At 45.6% G+C, this 21,834-nt stretch overlaps 1 protein-coding gene across 1 annotated transcript in view; it reads right to left on the bottom strand.

The window, feature by feature from the left end:
• TBC1D22B (TBC1 domain family member 22B) overlaps window positions 1-21,834 on the bottom strand; it is a 64,423-nt gene that overhangs the window by 11,503 nt on the left and 31,086 nt on the right. The window contains exons 9-12 of the mRNA XM_082638829.1: window positions 5,060-5,166; window positions 4,530-4,605; window positions 1,890-2,017; window positions 1,529-1,624 (exon numbers count right to left, since the gene is read on the bottom strand). Coding sequence (XP_082494955.1) covers window positions 1,529-1,624; window positions 1,890-2,017; window positions 4,530-4,605; window positions 5,060-5,166 — 407 coding nt within the window. The remainder of the gene's footprint in view (window positions 1-1,528; window positions 1,625-1,889; window positions 2,018-4,529; window positions 4,606-5,059; window positions 5,167-21,834) is intronic.

The raw sequence follows: 21,834 nt of genomic DNA, 5'->3' as shown, positions 1-21,834 counted from the left end.
CCCATCCCCCTGTCCTGGGTCCCCTGCAGCAGCTGCCTGGCTTCCGCCACCTCTTCAGGCTTCTTCACATCCCCGCCTCGGGTTCCAGGATGCTGGGCTCCCACTGGTCACCCCCCTGCCTCCTTGCCTGTCTGCCTCGCCTCCCTGACCTCTTGCGTAGGAGGGTGCAGGGCTCAGGCCCGGCCTTCTTCTCTCCTCTGTCCACTCCCACCTCCTTTGGATCTCATGCAAGGTGCTGGCTTTAAAGACTATCTAGCCAAAGGCTCCTAAACATACATGTCCAGTCCAGATTGTTCTCTCTTTCGACTCCAGACCCCTAAGATTTATCTACCTTTTCTACCTCTCCGTTCAGATGTCTGATGGCATTTAGAATTCAACATGCCCAAAGCTGAACTCCTGATCTTCCTCCATAAACGTGCTCCTCCTACAGCTTCTCACAAACTGTAAAGCCACCCTGACTCCTCCCTTTGTCACACTCGACACACAATTCCTCAGGAATTCCTGTTGGCTCTATATCCAAGCTCAGGCCGCTTGTGACACCTCCACTCCACCATCCAAGTCCAAGCCACTCTCGTGTGCTACCTGGAGGACTTACACTAGCCTCCTGGGTGGTGTCCCTGCTTCCAGCCTTGCCCACACCTGCAGTCCACACCAGAGTGAACCTCTGAAACCGTAAGTCAGATCATCTCCCTCCTCTGCTCAAGACCCTCTTCCACTCAGAGTAAAAGCCAAAGTTCTTACTCTGGCTACGAAGTCCTCCATGATCTGGGTCCCTTGTGACTTCTCTGGCCTCACTTCTTCCTACTCTTCCCTTGGGCCACTCTGCTCCAGGCCACACTGGCCACCATCATGGTTCCACCAACAGCCCAGGCATATTGCGACCCCATGGCCTCTGCAAGCCTATTCCTCCTGCCTGGACGCTCTCCCCGCAGATCCCCAGATGTCCACATGGCTCGCCCCCTCACCTTCTCCCAGCCTTTGCTCAAATGTCACCTTCTCAGTGAGCCTATTCTGACTACTTTGAAATTGCAACCTGTCCCTCCCCTACCACCTAATAATCCCTTTATCCTGCTCTACCTTTAAAAAAATTATATTTCTTATCTCCTTCTAACATTCATTTTAATTTACTATTTACTAGGCTTTTGTTTAAGTCTCTCCCCAACTAGTATGTAAGCTCTACAAGAGCAGAGTTCTCTGTTCTACTTTCTGTATGTCCTAGTCCCTCAATGGTGCCTAGTATGTCGCAGGCATTCAACCAGTGCTGGTCAGCAAATGACTGAAAGGTCCCTTGAACCCGCCCAGCTGCTCTGCAGCCTTTCTGGCACTAAGACCCTTTCACACTGAAGAACTCTGGGCCCCAGTGCCTTCCTGCCAACTGGGAAGGGCACCCTCTTATGAGCATCCTTTCTCCTTTGCTCTTTCCAGCCAGGTACCTGCTGTGGTAGCTTCTATGCGCACAGCCCCACTAGAGGGATGACTCCCATTCCGACGCTCATCCCCCATGCAGGCGGAGCTCCAGGCCACTCACCTGAAAGTCCTCCTCATCCAAGATCTCTTTCCTCCACTTAATCAAGAAGGCTGCACACACGTAGAGATGAAAGTGGGAGAACCCTTCTGGTTCAGACTGGGGAGGGAAAAAACCGTTAGGTCTCCGAGCCCTCTCAGAGCCAATCCTTCTGCAAGGTGGGAAAGCAGAACAGCACCCTTTTAATGGCTGGGTGAGCAGAGGCCTGAAAAGATTTAGCAGAGGCCCTGCCCATGAGGCTAAGGCAGACACAGAGGTAGAAAGGAGGTGGTGGGAACTTCCGAGCAGCTATACTGCACACCCGGCAGGGAGCTGGGTGCCTCAGGGACAGGCTGGCATGGAGAGGGCAGGGGTCTCCTCATACCTGGTATGTGTCCCACAGGCGGATGGTGCAGCGAAGGGGAAGCTCCCGCATAAGCAGGTTGTTCATCCAACGAAAGGCAAACTGTAGGTATTCGACCTCGTACCTCCTGAAGTGACTATGTACCTGCTCTGAAACAGAAAGTATCATTGGCCCCCTGAGAGTAACCTAGGGGACTGGACCCTGAAAGAGTCACATGAGCCAAAAAGGTGGTTTCCATTTCTTTTCAGCCACTCTCCCTGGAGAAGCCAGACACAGAGGGGCCAAACGGGCATCTGACCATCCTTTACGTTTGATTCCACCACCTCACAGCAACACTGCATGGTTACTACTCAGCCCTGCATGTAGTAGAACTATTTGAACACCCCATAGTGATATTCTAGGGACCTTTCTTCCTTCACACGGCTGCTCGAGCCATAGAGCAGGAGACATAAGGCTCACTTGGCTGCTTGACCTTGGTACTCATCAGAGAAGAACCCAGAATGGAAAAGAACGGTGCAGGTCACCTTGGCCATCCTCCCACCAGTGAGGATTCCTCTTCAGCATCCCTGACAGATGGCAGCCAGCAGGGACTTAAACCGCCAGTGAAAGAGGTTCACCGACTCCACTCAAGGGCAGCCTCACCCACTGATGATTAAGTGATTCACCAGAAAGTGCCTTGTCGACACTAGCAGACACTAGCTCCCTCCCCGCTCCCACCCCTTGGTATTGGTGCAGTATTCTGGAGCAACCCAAACAAACCTGACCCCTGTTCTACATGACAGCCCCTCAAATACTGCTTGACAGGATTAAAAAAGAAATCACGATCCTCCTCAGTTTCCTAATCTATAGATGGAGATAATCGTCCATACCTCAAAGTTTGGGGGAGAATAAAGTGAGAAAATAAAAGTGCTTACAATAGCACCTGCATGGGGCAAATACTTAATACAATTTTTGAAAAAGTAACTATCAACGATGGTTATTTCTGGGGAGTAGAATTTAAGGAAGGGGGAGGATTTTTACTTTTTATTCTGTGTTTTTCTCGAGTGTCTAAATTTTTGTAATGAGTAAGTATTACTTCTATAATTCAAAGCATAAAGATATATACATTTAAAAATCCACCATCCTAAAGTACTGTGCCTGTATTTTTCAGGTATTTTTGAGGGCTGGAAAAAGGAAAAAAAAAAAAAAAAAAGGACAGGCCAGGCAGTGGCAAAAACCACAGCTCAGACCCTCTGGAACCTGGCCCTTGTCAGACAGCTTAGCACAGGCCCTGTACCAGGATCCAAGTGAGGGATGCAAGAGAGTTGGATGTGGGCCCCATCAAGGAGCTAACAGCTGGGCCAGGGCAATAATGCAGAGGCTAAAAGTATCCCACATACGATGCACAGGATAAAAATAGTAAATAATCCAACATGCTGGGAAGACTGAAATCCTAAGTCATAAAAGGAAGCTGGGGGCTTCCCTGGTGGCGCAGTGGTTGAGAGTCCGCCTGCCTATGCAGGGGACACGAGTTCGTGCCCCGGCCCGGGAAGATCCCACATGACGCGGAGCGGCTAGGCCCGTGAGCCATGGCCGCTGAGCCTGTGCGTCCGGAGCCTGTGCGCCGCAACGGGAGAGGCCACAACAGTGAGAGGCCCACATACCACAAAAAAAAAAAAAAAAGGAAGCTGGAGTGAGTGGAACAAATCAGAGAAGGTTTTCATGGGAAGAGAACCTGGGAAAGGAAAAAGATACACAGTCTCTACACTGGGGAAGGGAATACTTTGGTGAAGCAGAAAAATCCATGATAGAAAACCAGACAATGGGACTTAACAGTTGTGTAGTAATTGGTGGAATTAATTGGTGTTAGAGATTCCTCTTAACAGAAGACCTCGCTGTCAGACCTCTACGTGACACTAATTCTGACTTCTCTCCCTGGGCCTCAGTTTCCTCATCAGTCAACAGCAGGGCTTCCTGAGTTGCCTTCAGTTCTAACACTCCATGATTCCGTACCAGAGCCAAGGACTTACTGTAGGGCTCCTGTTCCTCAAAGACATTCTGCTTCAGGAAGCCACGACTCATATTCCCCACCCAGACAGGTCACAGGGAGCTATGGGACGTCCTGCTGGGGTATCAGCCAGACCCGGGGACCCAGCATGGAGCCCAGGAGTCCTGAGTCACATCACAGCATGAAGGACAAGGTCAGACTACAGACTTGATGCTAAAAGCAATGGAGAGCACAGGAGGTTTCAGAGCAAAAGAGGGACATGACCAGAACAGTGCTTTGGAAAGATGCAGGTGTGTGATAGATGGTGTGGAAGAGCAAAGAGTATGGAGAAGGCAAGTCCTTCTAGGAGGAAGTTGCAAAAATCCAAGCAAGGCTGGACCAGAGCTGTGACTATGGACATCGAGAAGAAAGAGTGAATTTGAGGAGAGATTCTGAAGGAGGACTGCCAGACCTCAGTGGTAGAAAACTAAGGAGAGAAAAGAACTTGACATAACAGCAGAGTTCTCACCTCACCTTCCGGTTGAGATGTGGAAGGATGCCAGTGCCGCCAACAGCATAGAGTGAATTGAAAAGGGTCGTGGCTAGGGAGGGGGCTGAGTTATGCCCACAAGCATAACTGGCTTGTGTCAGAATCACACTGTGCTACTGCTAGAGAATTCTTCCTCTGAACCTACCATCAATCCGACTGACAAGCTCTTCTAGTGCCTTGACCTTCTTCTGGATCCCTGGTTGTGCAAAGGTGTAGTTATCCTGCAAACAACATAGGACTCAGGATGAACCAAACAGTCGTGCCACCATCCCTCATATTCACTGAAATACATTTATAAAACACAAGCTGTTTTTCCGAAGCTGGTGCCAGTGTTTTGGGGAACAAAGGAATCTCACAGAACAGCAGAGTGTGAGGAAAGCCTAAAAGAGCCCTGGGCTGTGGAGGCAAACCGCATGGCCCGGGAGCACAGAAGAAAGGCGGGGTATAGTCTGACAAAGGCAGGGCAACAATGGAAACCTCCTTAGGCTCCAGGGGACACTAGACCATTGCCTTTTGAAAGCTGTAAAGCTAATGAACGAGGTAAAGATGGATGGACCAAAAAGTGGGGGAGCCATGCTGGGTGGGGGGCCCTGTATGATACAGAAGAGCAACAAGGAACCCAGAGGGCTGCAGGGAGCCCCAACCCAGGTGTCCCACAAGGGCAGAACCACTCACCTGTATCCCATCCAGCAGTTTGCTCATGCACCAAAAGCTGTCGGCTTCTATGCTTCGCAGCATGTCCTGAGACAAATTGGTCACGTCAAAGTTCTCCACGTCCTCTTCTGTAAAACAAAAGGTGAAGAAAGTCCGGAGGTCTTCTCCAAAAAATGGAGAGAGAAAGACAGAGTCTAGTATCTTCAACGGGGTCCTTAAGGCCAGGAGAGAGCCAGGCTAATGCGATGCCAAGGAACAGGGGACTGCCCTCCCCGTCCCCTTGTCAGATGGGCAAATGTGTCCCAGGAAGGCTCTTGAGGATCTCCTTACAATGCTGAACAGGCCATTTCTCACACCAGTTTTGCTGGGTCCAACACATCTTCCTCTTCCACTGCATTTGTTCATTTAGTTTGAGGAAAAAAAATACTTCGGGCCTCCTGTTCAAAGAGCTATATCCAGGGGCTTCCCTGGTGGCACACTGGTTAAGAATCTGCCTGCTAATGCAGGGGACATGGGTTCGAGCCCTGGTCCGGGAAGATCCCACATGCCGTGGAGCAACTAAGCCCATGAGCCACAACTACTGAGCCTGTGCTCTAGAGCCCGTGAGCCACAACTACTGAGCCCGCGTGCCACAACTACTGAAGCCCGTGCACCTAGAGCCTGTGCTCCGCAACAAGAGAAGCCACTGCAATGAGAAGCCCGCGCGCTGCAACAAAGAGTAGCCCCCGCTCGCCGCAACCAGAGAAAAGGCCATGCGCAGCAACGAAGACCCAACGCAGCCAAAAATAAAATAAATAAAATAAAAATAAATGAATTTTTAAAAAGAGCTATATCCAGCTCCCTGGAGATGGTCTGGAAAAATTCTTTGATTTCAGAAATTCACTGAACTGTCTAGCACACTCACACTTACAGGTAGTGAGAAAAGGTGGGATCAGGTAGCCCCAATAGTTCATTTTAAAGATGGGATCCCCCAGTTCTGACAAGGCAGACCCATGGCCTCACCACTCAGAAGTGAAGATGAGTGTGTGAAGGAAGATGGCCCAAACCCGTGAAAGCTCCCAGGATTTAATCTCACCAACCTGGTAGTTATCAAGATGGGTTCTGCAAAACCTCAATCCTATAGGATACTCAAGAAAAAAGGTTCCACAGACAAATATGGTTGAGAAATGCTGCATTATATATCCTCGTCTTAGAGATTCACGAAGATCATAGCACACAAAAGGATTTGAGAAGTTATTAGACATTCTGCATTAAGTAAATCTCCTTAACCTTGCTTACCCAGCATTTCCCCAGCTTCTTTAGCCATGGGACCTCTTTTAAAGAGGATCGCCTATTAGCGTCTCATGGAAATCCCAGACTAAATGACAAGAGTGAGAGGTTGTCTATCTGGTCTGAGATACAAGCGGGGAGAATATAAGAGTCTTCTAGAAGAAGGAAGAGGTCATGTGATGTTTCCTTCCTGCCAGAGAGAGGTGGACAAGACAGGCCACCTCAACCTACAGGTCCCTGCATGCCTGTCAGAGGCCACACATGGAAATGTTCAGGCCCTTGAGTTCTGTGCCAAACGCAGCTTATCTCCTTGGAGGCCTGTTTTGAAAACAGGGTGTTCACTGCAGTCCCTGGTGCTGCAGAGAGACACAGGCATGTGATGAAATGTATTCTCTTTCATTTATGAGAATTATTACTCTATTTAGACCTACATCTGAACCTTCTTCGGGAAATGTGTAAGAACTCTCAGATTCTCATCCTGTATAAACAGCGTTTTTCTAATGGACATCAAGGGCTGTAAAAACCCTTTTGGGGAGGGCGGGGTGCTTTGTCAGAAAAGCTATGACCCTGGGAACAGTGTAAAAGTCCATAGTTAATACAAGTAAAGTGTCAACAACAGTGCCTGGCACACAGTACGCACAATATAGTTTATTTTAGATGAAGTTTACTAGGAATTTGTAATGACATGGGAAAGCATGTCACAGCATTGAGGGAAAGGAATAAAGTACAAAATGATTTACGGTTTACTCTCAACTACTGCACATACAATATTTATGTGTTTATATAATCACAGAGGAAAGACAAAATATATCACAAAGGTTTACAGTGCTTATTCCCAAGGTGGTAGGGATAAAGAATTTTTATTTTATTTAAGCCTTACTATTCAAAAATTCTACAATAAGCATAATTTTTATAGTCAGGAAAAAATGCACATGATTTTAGAAAAAAGGGGCTACCACTGACTACATCTGCCTTTCACCACCAAAAAAGAACAAACAAGATTTTGTAAAACAACACTAAGCCTGAAGAAATGAAGACTTAAGATAATATATAAAGGTCCGTCTGAGAAACCACGCAAAAAAAAAAATCCTTCCAAAAAATACCATCTTTGGGGGCTTCCCTGGTGGCGCAGTGGTTGAGAGTCCACCTGCCGATGCAAGGGACATGGGTTCGTGCCCCGGTCCGGGAGGATCCCACGTGCCACGGAGCGGCTGGGCCCGTGAGCCATGGCCGCTGGGCCTGCACGTCCGGAGCCTGTGCTCTGCAATGGGGGAGGCCACAACAGTGAGAGGCCCGCGTACTGGAAAAAAAAAAAAATCTTTCTATTTTTCTAACTTAAACACTTATTGTACAGTGGGGGCTTGTGTGTGGGGGGAGTGGCCATATATATACTATTAATTTAATTAAGTGATACTGGGCTCTAAGACCCAGCTCATAAAATTTCCTTTTTCTTGTTGCTTCATCTTACATTTCTAAGATCCTTGCGTGTTGCTGTACAGACCTCTAGTTCACTGCCCCACACAGAGCACCACCCCTTTACATATCTGTTCCCCCCATGGATGGATATCCAGGTGCCTCCAACTCCCACTACCATGAACAATGGCCAGAGGAACCATATGAGAACCACTCTGGGCCACAGGTTCAAGTGACCTAACCTCAGGTACCACCAGACCACTCTCCAGGACCAGACCCCCAGCAGTGTGCTAGGGAAGCGTGTGTTCTCCTTTTTAGTGAGCAAGACTGATCACACCAACCTTCCAAGGCAGTAGTTCCCTCTTTATGAAAATAGGGTTGTGGAACTTCCCTGGTGGTGCAGTGCTTAAGAATCCGCCTGCCAATGCAGGGGTCAGGGTCCGATCCTTGGTCCGGGAAGATTCCACATGCTGTGGAGCAACTAAGCCCATGCACCACAACTACTGAGCCTGCGCTCTAGAGCCTGTGAGCCACAACTACTGAGCCCATGAGCCACAACTACTGAAGCCCACGCGCCTAGAGCCCGTGCTCCACAACAAGAGAAGCCACTGCAATGAGAAGCCCGTGCACCGCCACGAAGAGTAGCCCCCGCTCGCCACAACTAGAGAAAGCCCGCATGTAGCAATGAAGACCCAACAAAGCCAAAAATAAAAAAATAATAAATTTATTAAAGAAAAAGAAAATAGGGTTGTAAGAAAAAAATGAAAGCCACAAGGAAGGCTCAAGACAAAACCACTCCCACTATTCATACACGTTTCCCAAAAGAAAATCCAGAGTGCCACAATAATTTGAAGGGTCTTTTCCTACCTGGGTATTCTACTATTCCAGAACATTGCAGCGGGAATGTCACTGGGAATGGAAACCACACACAGCAGAGTAACAAGGGAGAAAGAGCCTGGGTCCCCAAGTAGACTGGGGAGCACAGCTGCCACATCAGCCCTGGTGACCTGTGGCTTTTCTGTCAGACAGAAGAGCACGTGGCTAAGAGCACAGACTGGAGCCAGACTGTGTGGCTCAAATCCTGGCTCTGTCACTCACGAGCTATGTGGCTTTAGGCAAGTGACTTTACCTTTCGTGCCTCAACACCTCATCTGTTAAGGTGGTGATATCCTACCAGTGTCAATGCACATTGTAAGGATTAAACAAGTCAATACACGAAAAGTGCTAACAGTGCCTGTCACAAGCATTATGCAAATGTCAGCTAGTATTATTGCTATTATATGAGGAACAAATAAACTTCTACCTTGTTTAAGCCACTGTTATTTTAGATCTCTGTTATTCGCAGCCAAACCTAACCTAATTCCAAACGTACCTAAAGAATAAAAGTCAATTTTCAAAGCTTTCCATTTCCACCTTCTGGTCTCAAGGAAGAAAACTGAACATGAGGTTTAAGTTGGTAAGATACAGCTCTCAGTAACTGTGCCTGTTCCAAATCTTTAGCTGTCCAGGGGGGAAAGGGACCAGACCCGATGCTGAACCCTCTCTTGGGGACTCGAGTTGGGGGTTGTTGTTTCCCCATGTTCTGCCCTTACGCCTGGCCTGCCTGTTAGCCCATGGCTTTCACGGTCAGTGGGAGAGCTCACCAGCATTTCAGAGAGTGGGAAGAGAGTTTAGTTTTAGTGTTCTGGCTGCTGGGAGGATAAAATTCACACATTCAGTCAAAAACTGTGAGCTGAGTGCACCACCAAAAAGCAGCAGAGAAAGGGAGGCCCAAATGCTCTCTGAAGGGCTTCATTCAGCATAAACAGTCTGTTCAGAAGGATCATTAAACGTCCCACTTGAGAGAAAATTCAACATATAATTGAAGCTGGAACGGGAAACCATGCCAGCAACACAGTCTCCAATGAGGGCAGCGTCTCTGGTTGTCATTATGCAGCGTTCAGCAGCTAGGACTCAGAATGGAGGGAATGAGATTTTAAGGGATATTTTATGGCTGTTTTAAGAGGTAAAGCATCCAAAAAGAGGAAACCCAAAAGCTCTTTATAAAAATCAAATCGCCCATTCCGGGCTTGACAAGAACATGCTGTCAAGCCCGGCATTATTAGCTGATAAAATGTACCACCTGAGTGGTAACCCCAGTCAAGTATTTATTTTTCTGAGAACTCCAGATCTCGGGCCTAAAATCAGCCTCACCTATGCCTCAAACACTCCCCTACAGCTTCGGGAAGAACGGCTTTTGCTTAAACTGACAAGAGTTAACTTGTCCACTAACTGCTTTAGGCATGTCCCAGGAACCATCTGTGATCGCAGGGCAATTTCTAGATTTTGTGATCTGTTGGGTCAGAATTAATCAGCCTGACTGGCAGGCATGAGAGGATTCAAGGCATCAGACTACAGACAGCCCTTCTATTCTCCAAAGCCTCTGGCTTACCTGATTCCTGTCTTTTTTTTTTTTTTTTAACTGGACTCAAAAGAATACCTTACATAATATTTTCTGATCACAAAAGTAAACTGATTGAGAAAAGAAAAAAAAATCTTTTCAGCTATACATCTAAAGAACTTCATAAAATAAGAGTTAAATATTTCATCCAGAAAAACACAGTTTCGGGCTTCCTTGGTGGTGCAGTGGTTAAGAATCTGCCTGCCAATGCATGGGACATGGGTTCGAGCCCTGGTCCGGGAAGATCCCACATGCCGCGGAGCAATTAAGCTCGTGCGTCACAGCTACTGAGCCTGCGTTCTAGAGCCCGTGAGCCACAACTACTGAGCCTGCACGCCACAACTACTGAAGCCTGTGTGCCTAGAGCCCGTGCTCTGCAACAGGAGAAGCCACTGCAATGAGAAGCCCGTGCACCGCCACGAAAAGTAGCCCCCACTCACCGCAACTAGAAGAAAGCTTGTGCAGCAGCGAAGACCCAACGCAGCCAAAAATAAAAAGTTAAAAAAATATATATATTAAAAAAAAGAAAAAGAAACACAGTTTTAAGAAAAGTGTCAAGGAATTCATCTGATCATCTGTATGTAATAATTTTTAAGTGGTTCAAGTGCTATAGAAACTTATTGTTGGGTGTTATTCATCTGGTATTTTCAGGCAAGTATTTGATAGCAGCAGCTGAGACAAGGCCACCACAGCTGAGCATGGACAAAGTAGAGGGGCCCCAGGACTTCCCTGGTGGTGCAGTGGTTAAGAATCCACATGCCAATGCAGGGGACGTGGGTTCGATCGCTGGTCCAGGAAGATGCCACATGCCGTGGAGCAACTAAGCCCATGCGCCACAATTACTGAGCCTGCACTCTAGAGCCTGCAAGCCACAACTACTGAGCCCACGTGCCACAACTACTGAGGCCCACATGCCCAGAGCCCGTGCTCTGCAACAAGAGAAGCCACCGTAATGAGAAGCCCGCGCACCGCAAAGAAGAGTAGCCCCCCGCTCGCCGCCAACTAGAGAAAGCCCGCGCAGCAGCGAAGACCCAACGCAGCCAAATAAATAAATAAATATTTAAAAAAAAAAAAAAAAAAAGTAGAGGGAACCCTCAGCTAAACCCAGAAAAGTCAAACCACCTGACAAAGAAAAGGCAGCGAGGACAGGGAGGAGATTAGAGGAAAGACTTCTTCTGAGGCTCCTAAAGAGCGGAGACCCATGCGGGGCCTTTCTTCTTCATGAGGACCATGTTCCAGACTGAGTGAGAGGAGACGTGCTGTTTCCAAGACACAGAGAAGCAGCTGACCATGGAGCCCTTCCCGACGCCGTGCCTGTCAATCAGGGCAGTGACTAAAAGGTAAATATTAACTCAGAATGATCTCTGGCTGTCTACTACTCAGCGTGGGGCAGCCTGGCTAAAATTAATTTTAAAAACCAACATATCACTAAACCATCTCTACTTTCCTGAGGTTCCTGGATTACTTTTACTTTTATTTAACAAACACAAGTGGCTGCTGGCTATGACCTCAGATTACATGAACCTGAACTATATGAGTATTCAGGTTATGGGGCAAGGGAGGGGCCAGGTCCAGCACACACTTCACCTTCTAGGACCTGCCCAAAGACTACCCACAGAGCCAGGCAGCATGTCACCAAGACACTGTGTATGTGAACAGGCTCTAGGGAGTCCAAGGTCCCCAGTGCCAATGTCAGCTGCCCAGAGGCTCCTCATCTAGGCTCAAACATCTTGACTATGTTGGCTACCTCAAGTTCTCCTCTAATTTCTCATTTTTGGGGGGGTCAGATGAGAGAGACAGCAAGTGAGCATGCATGTGTCACTTGGTTTACCACCAGGGAGAGAGCAGGCTGGGTCCTACAGTGCCAGAGATGACAAGCTACAACTCGCCCTTGGAGAGCTTACCTCCTACAGGGGAGAAAATCCAGCACTGGACATCCCACCAAATGCTCACACTGCTCTCAACTGTCTGCTGAAAGCAGCTCAGCTCAGCTCAGCTCAGCACTCTGACTGGGCGTCTCCACATACATGTCTGCTGCTGCTGGAAAGAGTCTCATATGTCTCAACTATCACATATGAGGCTGCTGCATCTATGAAGACGGGGCCAGGAGGCACCTTGAAGAAAGGGGTAAAGTCCCAAACAGGGTGAGTGCTAAAAATTCAGCATCGGTCTCACTCCCAGTTCCCTCCAAACCAGTAGCATGAAAATGCAAAGTGGAATACCCTTACTCTATGATTCAATTTATATAAAGTTTAGAGACAGGCAAAACAAATCGAGGTGTTAGAAGTCAGTAAAATAGTTACCCTTGTGGGGGTGAGGGGAGGGGCTAGAAGGGAACACAAGGGAACTTCTGCAGTGCTGGAAATGTTCCCCTTGGGTGCTGGTTATTTAGGGGAAATTATTGAGCTGTGCATGTCATGACATATGTACTTTAAAAAGTGTATGTTATACTTCAATATGAAGTTTACATTTTAAAAGGAAAAAAAGGAACGTCCTCTTAAGACAATGAAAGACTACGGAAGCCTGTCCAGTTTCATCTTTGGCCTCCACACCTTGCCAGGTGGGGAGGAAGAGGATCGGCAGGGCAGAGTTGGGCGTGAGATGGACAATGAAGCCTCCCAGGATCTAAGAGCATGGAGCTGGAGTATAATCCACAGCAGCCCAGGAGCAAGACACAGCAACAGGGGCCATGGTACCTGGGCATGTGGGGAGTTATTAACAACTCCTTTCCTCTGAAAATCTGAGTGTTAACTACCAAAAATTAACTGCATGGCTCACCCCCTCGCCTCTTTCAGGACTCTGCTCAAACATGGTCTTCTCAGTGTGACCCCGGCCACTACCCTGATTAAAACCTGCTCCTGTCCCCACTCTTGCCAACAGGGCACAACTGTGCCCTTCTTTCCTCCTCTGTTCTCCTGCATAGCACTTATCACAGTCAAGGTAACAAATACCTTACTTACTTTTCTATTTATTGTCAGTTTCTGCTCATCAGAATTTACGTTCAGTGGAAGGGATTTCGTTTTACATATAATTTACATACATTAGACTACACATAAGTGCACGGTTCTGTTTTGACACATGTATACATCGTGTAATAAAGTGCCCCAGTCCAAATAGAGAACATTTCCATCACCCTATAAAGTCTCTCCTTGCCTCTTCCTAATCAATCTCCCACCAAGAGTCGACCATCATTCTGATTTCTATCACTGTAGATTATTTATGAACTCCATTTAAATGGAATCATACATACAATGTGTACTTTTCTGGTATCTGGCTTCTTTTGTTCAACATAATGGTTTTTGAGATGATTTCTTCCATGTTCTTGCTTTTATCAGTAGTTCATTCTTTTTTATGGCTGAGTACTATCCCATTGTGTGACTACCCATTCTCCTATTAACAGATATTTGGGTTGTTTCCAATTTTTGTCTATATTAATACAGTTGTTATGAATATTCCTACGCAGGCTTTGGGGGACTATATGTTTTCATTTTCCTTGTATAAATACCTAGAAGTGAAAGGCAGGGATTTTCGTCCACTTTGTTTATGGTCGTATCCCCAGTGCCTAGAGCAGTGCCTGGCACGGTGTAGTTCCTCAATAAGTATTTGCTGAATGAGTGATGGAACTCCATCTCCATCCCTTACAAGAGAGAGAACTTTTGACTATCTCAGCACAGTAGCAGAATACTGTAATTCACTGCCCTCCAGTGGCCAAGCCCAGCAAAGCTGCACTATTTCCTGAATATCTAGCAACGTTATGAAATTTTCATTCTTTCATTCATCTAGACAAGTATGGAATGCCTATTTTGGACACCAAAATAAAAGCACTGGGAATATAAAGATGTTTAAAATAGTCTCTGGCCTCAAAGAATCATACAGTCTGGTGGGAGAGGGTAGGAGGGAAACACACAATAATTGGTGTGGCAAAGTCCTACAAAGGGGAAATGCACAGGGTTATGGAAAGAGTACCACTGGGGTGGTGGGGGTAGGGAATAAGTCTCAGGGCAGGCTTCCAGGAAGGAGGGGTGTCTTAAAGGATGCACAAGGATTAGCCCAGGGGATAAAGAGGTGGTACAGGACAAGGCTTTAGATTCAAACTGTCAATTTTGGATTTCTGAGTTTAAGAGGTGAGGCAGGAAGCAGAGCACACAGGGCCTTGCACAGGCCAGAGAATCTGGACTTTTTTTTTTTTTTGGCTGTGCTGTGTGGCTTGCAGGATCTCAGTTCCCCAACCAGGGAGTGAACCCAGGCCATGGCAGTGAAAGCCCAGAATCCTAACCACTAGGGCACCAGGGAACTCCTGAGAATGTGGACATTTTAACTGTAGGTGATGGGATGCTAGTGAAGGGTTTTAAGCAAAGGAGCTGCACCGACAAGTCTGTGTTTAAATGGTGTGAAAGATGGGAAGAAGGGGACAAAAACCAGAGATGGGAAAACACACTTGGCCATTTCAGCAATCCAGGGCTAAGCTAGGGTAGTCATAGGAGGAACAGAGAGGGAAGCAGATTCAAGAAATATTTAGGACATGAAATCATCAGAGCTCTGTAACTGATTGGATATGCAAGAATGAGAAAAAAGAATTATGAACAAGTCTTAGCATTTCTGACTTAAGTGACAGGAAATGCTGGCAACTGAGAGAAAAGTGTGGCTGGGTATGGAGAGAAGTTAGTCAAACACTGAGTCTGAGGAGCCTAGGGATAGCAAAGATTGTCACTATGCATAAATAACTATAACCCACTCTTCCTTGGTGAAAGGACCTGTAAGGGTACTGGCCACCTGGGATACAGACTGTGTTTTCCAGGCTCACTTGCAGATGGGAATGGCCATAAGACTAAGTTCAGACAAGAGAGATTCAAAACCAAGTGTCATGTACCTGGGAAGTGTCCTTCAACAGAAGGAGTATGCCTTTCTTCCTTTCCCCCTCCATACTGGCTGGAATATAGATGTGATGGCTAGAGCACAAGCAGCTATCTTGGATCATGAGTACAAAAACACGTGCTGAGAATGGCAGGACAACAACAGACAGAGGAGGCTGGATCCCTGATACCATGGAGCCCCAGACTACTTACCTCCTGACTTTTAATGTGAGAGAAGTAAGCTTTTCTCTCTTGCTTAAGGTATTGGTTCCCTGTCAGTGCAGACAAGCTAATCCTAACTGGTCATTTATGACATACCTGAGTGTAAATGTCAGGCAGGGAACATGAGTCAGAGGTATGGGAAAGACTTCCCTTCTGGGAGTCCTACTGCTGTCATGCTTCTAAGTACAACCTGAAATGAAAATCCTGCCGTACTACTTCATGCAGAGGAGAAGGGGGAGAGTTATTTGACAGTGTTTCATTTTGTAATGAAAGAAATCACCAGGCACCACTCTTCTTCTGAAAACAGGACATGTCATGAGCCCCACTTTTCTATACGATTTCCTCATTTGCATCACTTAAACAGTTGCTGTTACGCAGCTTAATTTGGTGATGGCCACATCATCAATTACATTTGACCTTAATATGTTCCAAGCTAGATCAATAATGTCATCTAAGTCCAAAAGGTTTTGGAGATGAGAGTCTAAAGGCATTCTACCATCTCAGGGGTCGCAGTCCAGAGACAGTATCTCCCCAGGGGTGACCCTCCAGCATTGTCACCTCTGGACCCAGACATAGCTGGCTTATCCACAGAGGACCCACTTCTACGTGAGCAGCTGGTTTCAGCAGATAAAGAGGCTACTGGGGGGCTAAGCCAGCTACAGAAAAATCCTCTAGCAACTCAGAGGAGAGTCACTGGTTCTCCCCGTTTTCAACTATTTTACAACAAACATGACACAAAGCATGAAGCCAGCTCAGGTACCAATTTATAAAAGTAATAAAGAACAGATAGGGGAGGAGGTAGGAGAGAGGCCAAACAATGTCCTGGCGACATGTGGATCCCACAGCTCCACTAGGACACGTCCTCCACGCTACAGCTCAGTAAGATGGGGCGGTGGGCTAAGGCTGCCTGATGATACCTGCCTGGGATGACGAGGGCAACTGCCTGGCCTGTTCCATGGGTGAAGGATACCTGAGGCCTCCTGTGGTAGGGAGAGTCATATCAGAGAGGTCATAACAACACACCTCTCACAGTAGCTGCCTTACTAGGATATGGCACTGTTAGAGAAGGGAAGAAAAGCAGCATTATTACTCAGACAAGAGAACTATTCTTGAAGGCCACAAACAATGTTGAATCTATGTTCAGGAAAGGCCTTGAGGCTGGAGGGAAGTCTGTATGCCTTGTTTCTTTGAAGCTTAATTTATACCCAGCAACTGATGAACAGACAAATAAAATGTCGTATATTCATACAATGGAGTATTTATTTGACCATGAAAAGGAATGACCATTTTTATGAAATGTCCAGAAAAGGCAAATCCATAGAGACAGAGAGTAGATTAATGGTTGCCTAGGAACAGAGGGGGTGCGGGGTCTTGGGAGTGATGGCTAAGGGGTACAGGATTTCTTTTTGGGCTGATGAAAATATTCTAAAATTGACTGTGCTGATGGTTACACAACTCTATAAATATACTAAAAATCATTGAATTGTACACTTTAAATGGGTGAATTGTATGGTATATGAATGCCATCTCAACGAAGCTGCTATCAAAAAAAGAAAAAAATACCCCACCAAACTAATTTGTAAATTTACTGCATCTCCAATAAAAATTCAGAAGGGTTCCCTACATCCTGAATTTGGCAAGTTGATTCTAAAGTTCACCTGGAAGAAGAGCCAAGACAATTTTTACAAAAGGATGTTGAAAGAGACTGGCCCTGAAATAATAATAAAACACACTGCAAAGGTCAAAAATCCAAGCTGTTGGTACATGCATAGAAATGGAGATAAATGGGACAGAAATAAGTAAACCATATAAATAAAGAAATTTATATTATATTATGAAAAGGGATTTCACATGAGTGAAGAAAGGGTGTACTATTTATAAATAGAGTTGAAAAAATGAACTATCCAGTTGGAACAATAACTTTAAATCTCAGCCCCCACTGTACAGGAAAATAAATTACTAATGGAATTTAAAAAGCTAAATGTAAAATCAAAACCACAGCATATTAGAAGAAAACATGGAAGAATATTCTTATAATATTGTGGTGGGGAAAGACTTCCTAAGCAATATACCGAATCTAAAAACCATAAAGGAGAAGGTATTTCCTTCATGTCCTTCTCACACTTTGCAATGACTTGTTTAATTTTTTGTGAGCCCCTTAACCCCTCACTAGATGGGAGGCTCCATAAGGGCAGGGCCCACATCTGTTATCTTAGTCACTCTATCCTCTGGCACATAGGAGGAGCTCAATAAATACCTGTCGAATGGACAGATTGACCACATAAAAATTAGGAAGTGCTACATAAGGAGACACAATAAACAAAGTTGAAAAGACAAATGATGGTCTGGGAGAAAAAAAAAGAATTAGCTTGAACTATATAAAATTCCCATGGAGGGATGTGTCAAAAATGGTTGAATATTAGCAATTTCATGTGGTTTGACCTAATATTTTTTTTGACCTAATATTTTTAACACATAGCAGATGAAAAATGAATATATCTAATCCACATAAAGCTCTCACAAAACAAGACCAACAGTCCAATAGAAAAAACTGGATAGGACTTCCATGGTGGCACAATGGTTAAAACTCCGCCTGCCAATGCAGGGGACATGGGTTTGATCCCTGGTCTGGGAAGACCCCACATGCCACAGAGCAACTAAGGCCGCACACCACAACTACTGAGCCTGCACTCTAGAGCCCACGAGCCACAATTACTGAGCCCACGTGCCACAACTACCGAAGCCCACACGCCCTAGAGTCCAGGCGTGGCAACTGCTGAGCCCGTGTGCTGCAACTACTGAAGCCTGCGCACCTAGAACCTGTGCTCCTCAACAAGAGAAGCCACTGCAATGAGAAGCCCGCACACCGCAATGAAGAGAAAGCCTGCATGCAGCAACAAAGACCCAACGAAGCCAAAAATAAATAAATAAATAAATAAATAAAGTTATTTTTAAAAAAACGAAAAACCTGGATAAAAGAATCTTTTTTCTTTTACACCTACAGCACCCGGTATTCCCAGGTGGTCTCCCATCCAGGTACTAACCAGGCCCAACCCTGCTTAGCTTCCGAGATCAGACGAGATCGGACGCATTCAGGGTGGTATGGCCATAGACTGGATAAAAGATTTGAACAAGCAGATGACAAAAGAAACAAATGCTAATACACAAAAGAAAAGATAAACCACCTCACTGATGAGCAAGTGGAAATAAAAATTGAAACACAAACCATGGTTTATTTGCCAAATTGGTGAAACACAGTTAGACTAAAATACCCAGTTTTGCTAAGGATGTGAAGAGTGCACCCAAACATTAGTGGAGTATAAACTGCTGTAAACCTTTTTGCAGTGTAATTTTGGAGTGGTACCTATTTGGCATGCTTTTAGGACTAGTAATTTCCATTCTATGGGCTCTCTTTCAGGGAAACATGTATTTTAACACGAATGCATAAGAAAATATGTACAAGGATATTCACTGAAGTGTTCTTTATAATAGCTAAAAATTGTAGATTATTTAAATGTCCTATTATAAAAGAATTGTTAGTATAGTAAAATTTGATGAAAGTAAATATAATTGCTGAAAATGATGAGGTAGATCCATATGTCCAAACTTGGAAAGCTGACCAGATATTTGTGAATGAAAACAAGCAAGATAGAGAAAAGTATGGATAAGTTTGATCCCAGTTTTCTGTATACAACAAAGAAAAATAATATATGCAGCTCTATCTGCACACAGGAAAAGGACTGGAAAAATACACACCAAGAGGTCAATAGTAGTTATCTCTGGTGATGGGGGGGTAGGGGTGAGGTAATAACAATTCTATATTGTTTTTATTTTTTTAATAAATTTACTTCTTTATTTGTTTATTTTTGGCCGCACTGGGTCTTCGTTGCTGTGCACAGGCTTTCTCTAGTTGCGGCAAGCGAGGGCTGCTCTTTGTTGTGGTGTGCGGGCTTCTCACTGCAGTGGCTTCTGTTTGTTGCGGAGCACAGGCTCTAGGCACACGGGTTTCAGTAATTGTGGCTCGCAGGTTCAGTAGTTGTGGCTCACAGGCTCTAGAGCGCAGGCTCAGTAGTTGTGGCACACAGGCTTAGTTGCTCCGCAGCATGTGGGATCTTCCCAGACCAGGGCTCGAACCCGTGTCCCCTGCATTGGCAGGTGGATTCTTAACCACTGTGCCACTGGGGAAGTCCTTGATTTTTCAAAATGAGTATGTACCTCTACTGTATTTTTTTTTTTTTTTTAAGAAAAGGAGCAATAAGAAATGTGCTGCCTGCTTTGGAGCAGGGAATGGAGAAGAGGGAGCCACTAGATAGATCTAAGTTGAGATACCACCAATTCTTATAAAGAGCACAGGTATTTAGGTCAAAAGACGTAGGTTTGAGTTTGGGAAGCTCATTTAAAATAGGTTGATACATCTACCTTAAAGAGAGACTGGGGGCTACTAAATGAAATCAGCAATGGTTTCACTGGCCAGCAGGTGAGACTGACAAACCAAACACCCAGATCAGAATGCAGTCATAGCAAAAGACCTAGGTTTGAGTTTGGAAAGCTCATTTAAAATAGGTTGATATGGGCTTCCCTGGTGGCGCAGTGGTTGAGAGTCTGCCTGCTGATGCAGGGGACATGGGTTCGTGCCCCGGTCTGGGAAGATCCCACATGCCGCGGAGCGGCTGGGCCCGTGAGCCATGGTCGCTGAGCCTGCGCGTCCGGAGCCTGTGCTCCGCAACGGGAGAGGCCACAACAGTGAGAGGCCCTCACACCACAACAAAGAGCAGCCCTCGCTCGCCGCAACTAGAGAAAGCCAAAAAAAACCCCCAAAAAACCAACTAGAGAAAGACTAAAAAAAAAAAAAAAGGTTGATACATCTACCTTAAAGAGATATTGGGGGCTACTAAATGAAATCACGTAAGTCAAAGTACTTTGCAAACGGTAAAGTGCTTTAAAAAATCAGGGTTATATTACTGGTTGGCCTGGCAAGTTCTACTTTGAAAACTGGAAAAATAAGGGCTAAAGGTACAAACTCCTAAGGAAAAGAGACATGGATGGGAACTGATAGATTAAGAGAGACTTAAGAGACATATCAACCAATTAGTAGAATGTGTGGACCTGATTTGAACCCTGATTCAAACAAACTGTTAAATATAATTACGGGAATCAAGAAAATTTGAATAGTGTTATATATTAGATTATATTAAGGACCTATTATAACTTTTTAGATGTTAATAATTGCATTACAGCTGTGAGTATCTTTAATCATTATCTTTGAAAGGTACATATGGAAATATTTCTGGATGAAATTATATGGTGCTTGACATTGAAATGTGCTTACTCACAAAGATGAGTGGGTGAAGAACTGACAGAGTTATGAAGTTGGGTGGCAGGTATATAAGGATTTATGGTATTATTTTTTCTACTTGTACATATGCTTGAAACTGAAAAGTTTTTGTAAAAAAAGAATGGGCCCCGCCTTCCTAGTTCTAGGAGGAGGTACCAAACACCCATCTGAAGTCTGCTGCAGAGGTGAAACTGAGTACAGCCTTGCCAAGAAAGGCTTCCTTGCTGAGGAGGGGCAGAGAAGCCCACGCTTCACTGTGTAAACACTGTGGATCAGCAGTGGTTTCACTGGTCAGCAGGTGAGACTGACAAACCAAACACCCAGATCAGAATGCAGTCATATCTATCAAAGAAAGGCAGAGTGGACTTCCCTGGTGGCGCAGTGGTTAAGAATCTGCCTGCCAATTCAGCAGACTCAGGTTCGAGCCCTGGTCTGGGAAGATCCCACACATCGCAGAGCAACTAAGCCCATGCGCCACAACTACTGAGCCTGCGCTCTAGAGCCCTCGAGCCACGACTACTAAGCCCGTAAGCCACAACTACTGAAGCCCACACACCTAGAGCCCGTGCTCCGCAACAAGAGAAGCCACCACAATGAGAAGCCCGTGCACCACAACGAAAAGTAGCCCCTGCTCATTGCAACTAGAAAAAGCCCGTGCACAGCAACGAAGACCCAATGCAGCCAAAAATAAATAAATAAATAAATTTATTAAAAAACAAAAAAGAAAGGCACAGTGCTTGGTGGGGCTGATGGTAGCAATGGGATGGGCGCCTATAGAAGGTAAAGGAAAATTTGGTACAAAATATAAATGACAGCTAACAAGATAGTTAATATCCAATTAGAACTGCAGCTGCTGAGGATTTCCCTTAATGGGCATAAAAACTGGCAATGCCAGCGTTCAGACCTCAAATGTAGATTAATGAATGGATTAATACCTTCCTAGGCTCATCCTTGAATACCATTTCAGAAAAGTACTACTGCAAGAATCAACCCCCAAATCCCAACAGACCAGCTGCACCACTCTTTAATAAAGTTAAACCACACAGAATTAAGGTGCCTCTGAAAACTGACCTATTAATGTGAGGGGAAAATGAAAGTTCTCTAGCAAAAGCTTTATTTATATGCTTTTGCTTAGGGTCACTGGACAGAGTGGACAAGAGTGTGACCTTCCACCCTTACTCCCAGTTCTGCCCTGGCTGCTGTCACTTAAGGGGAACAAGGAATGGCATCATTAGGTTGCCTTACGTTTTGAGTAATGAAAAAT

This window comes from Mesoplodon mirus (assembly GCF_964341445.2).
Source record: "Mesoplodon mirus genome assembly, chromosome: 12".
Lineage (NCBI taxonomy): Eukaryota > Metazoa > Chordata > Mammalia > Artiodactyla > Ziphiidae > Mesoplodon > Mesoplodon mirus.
The sequence above is the reverse complement of the archived record's forward strand: the minus strand, read 5'-3'. Positions and strand labels throughout refer to the sequence as shown.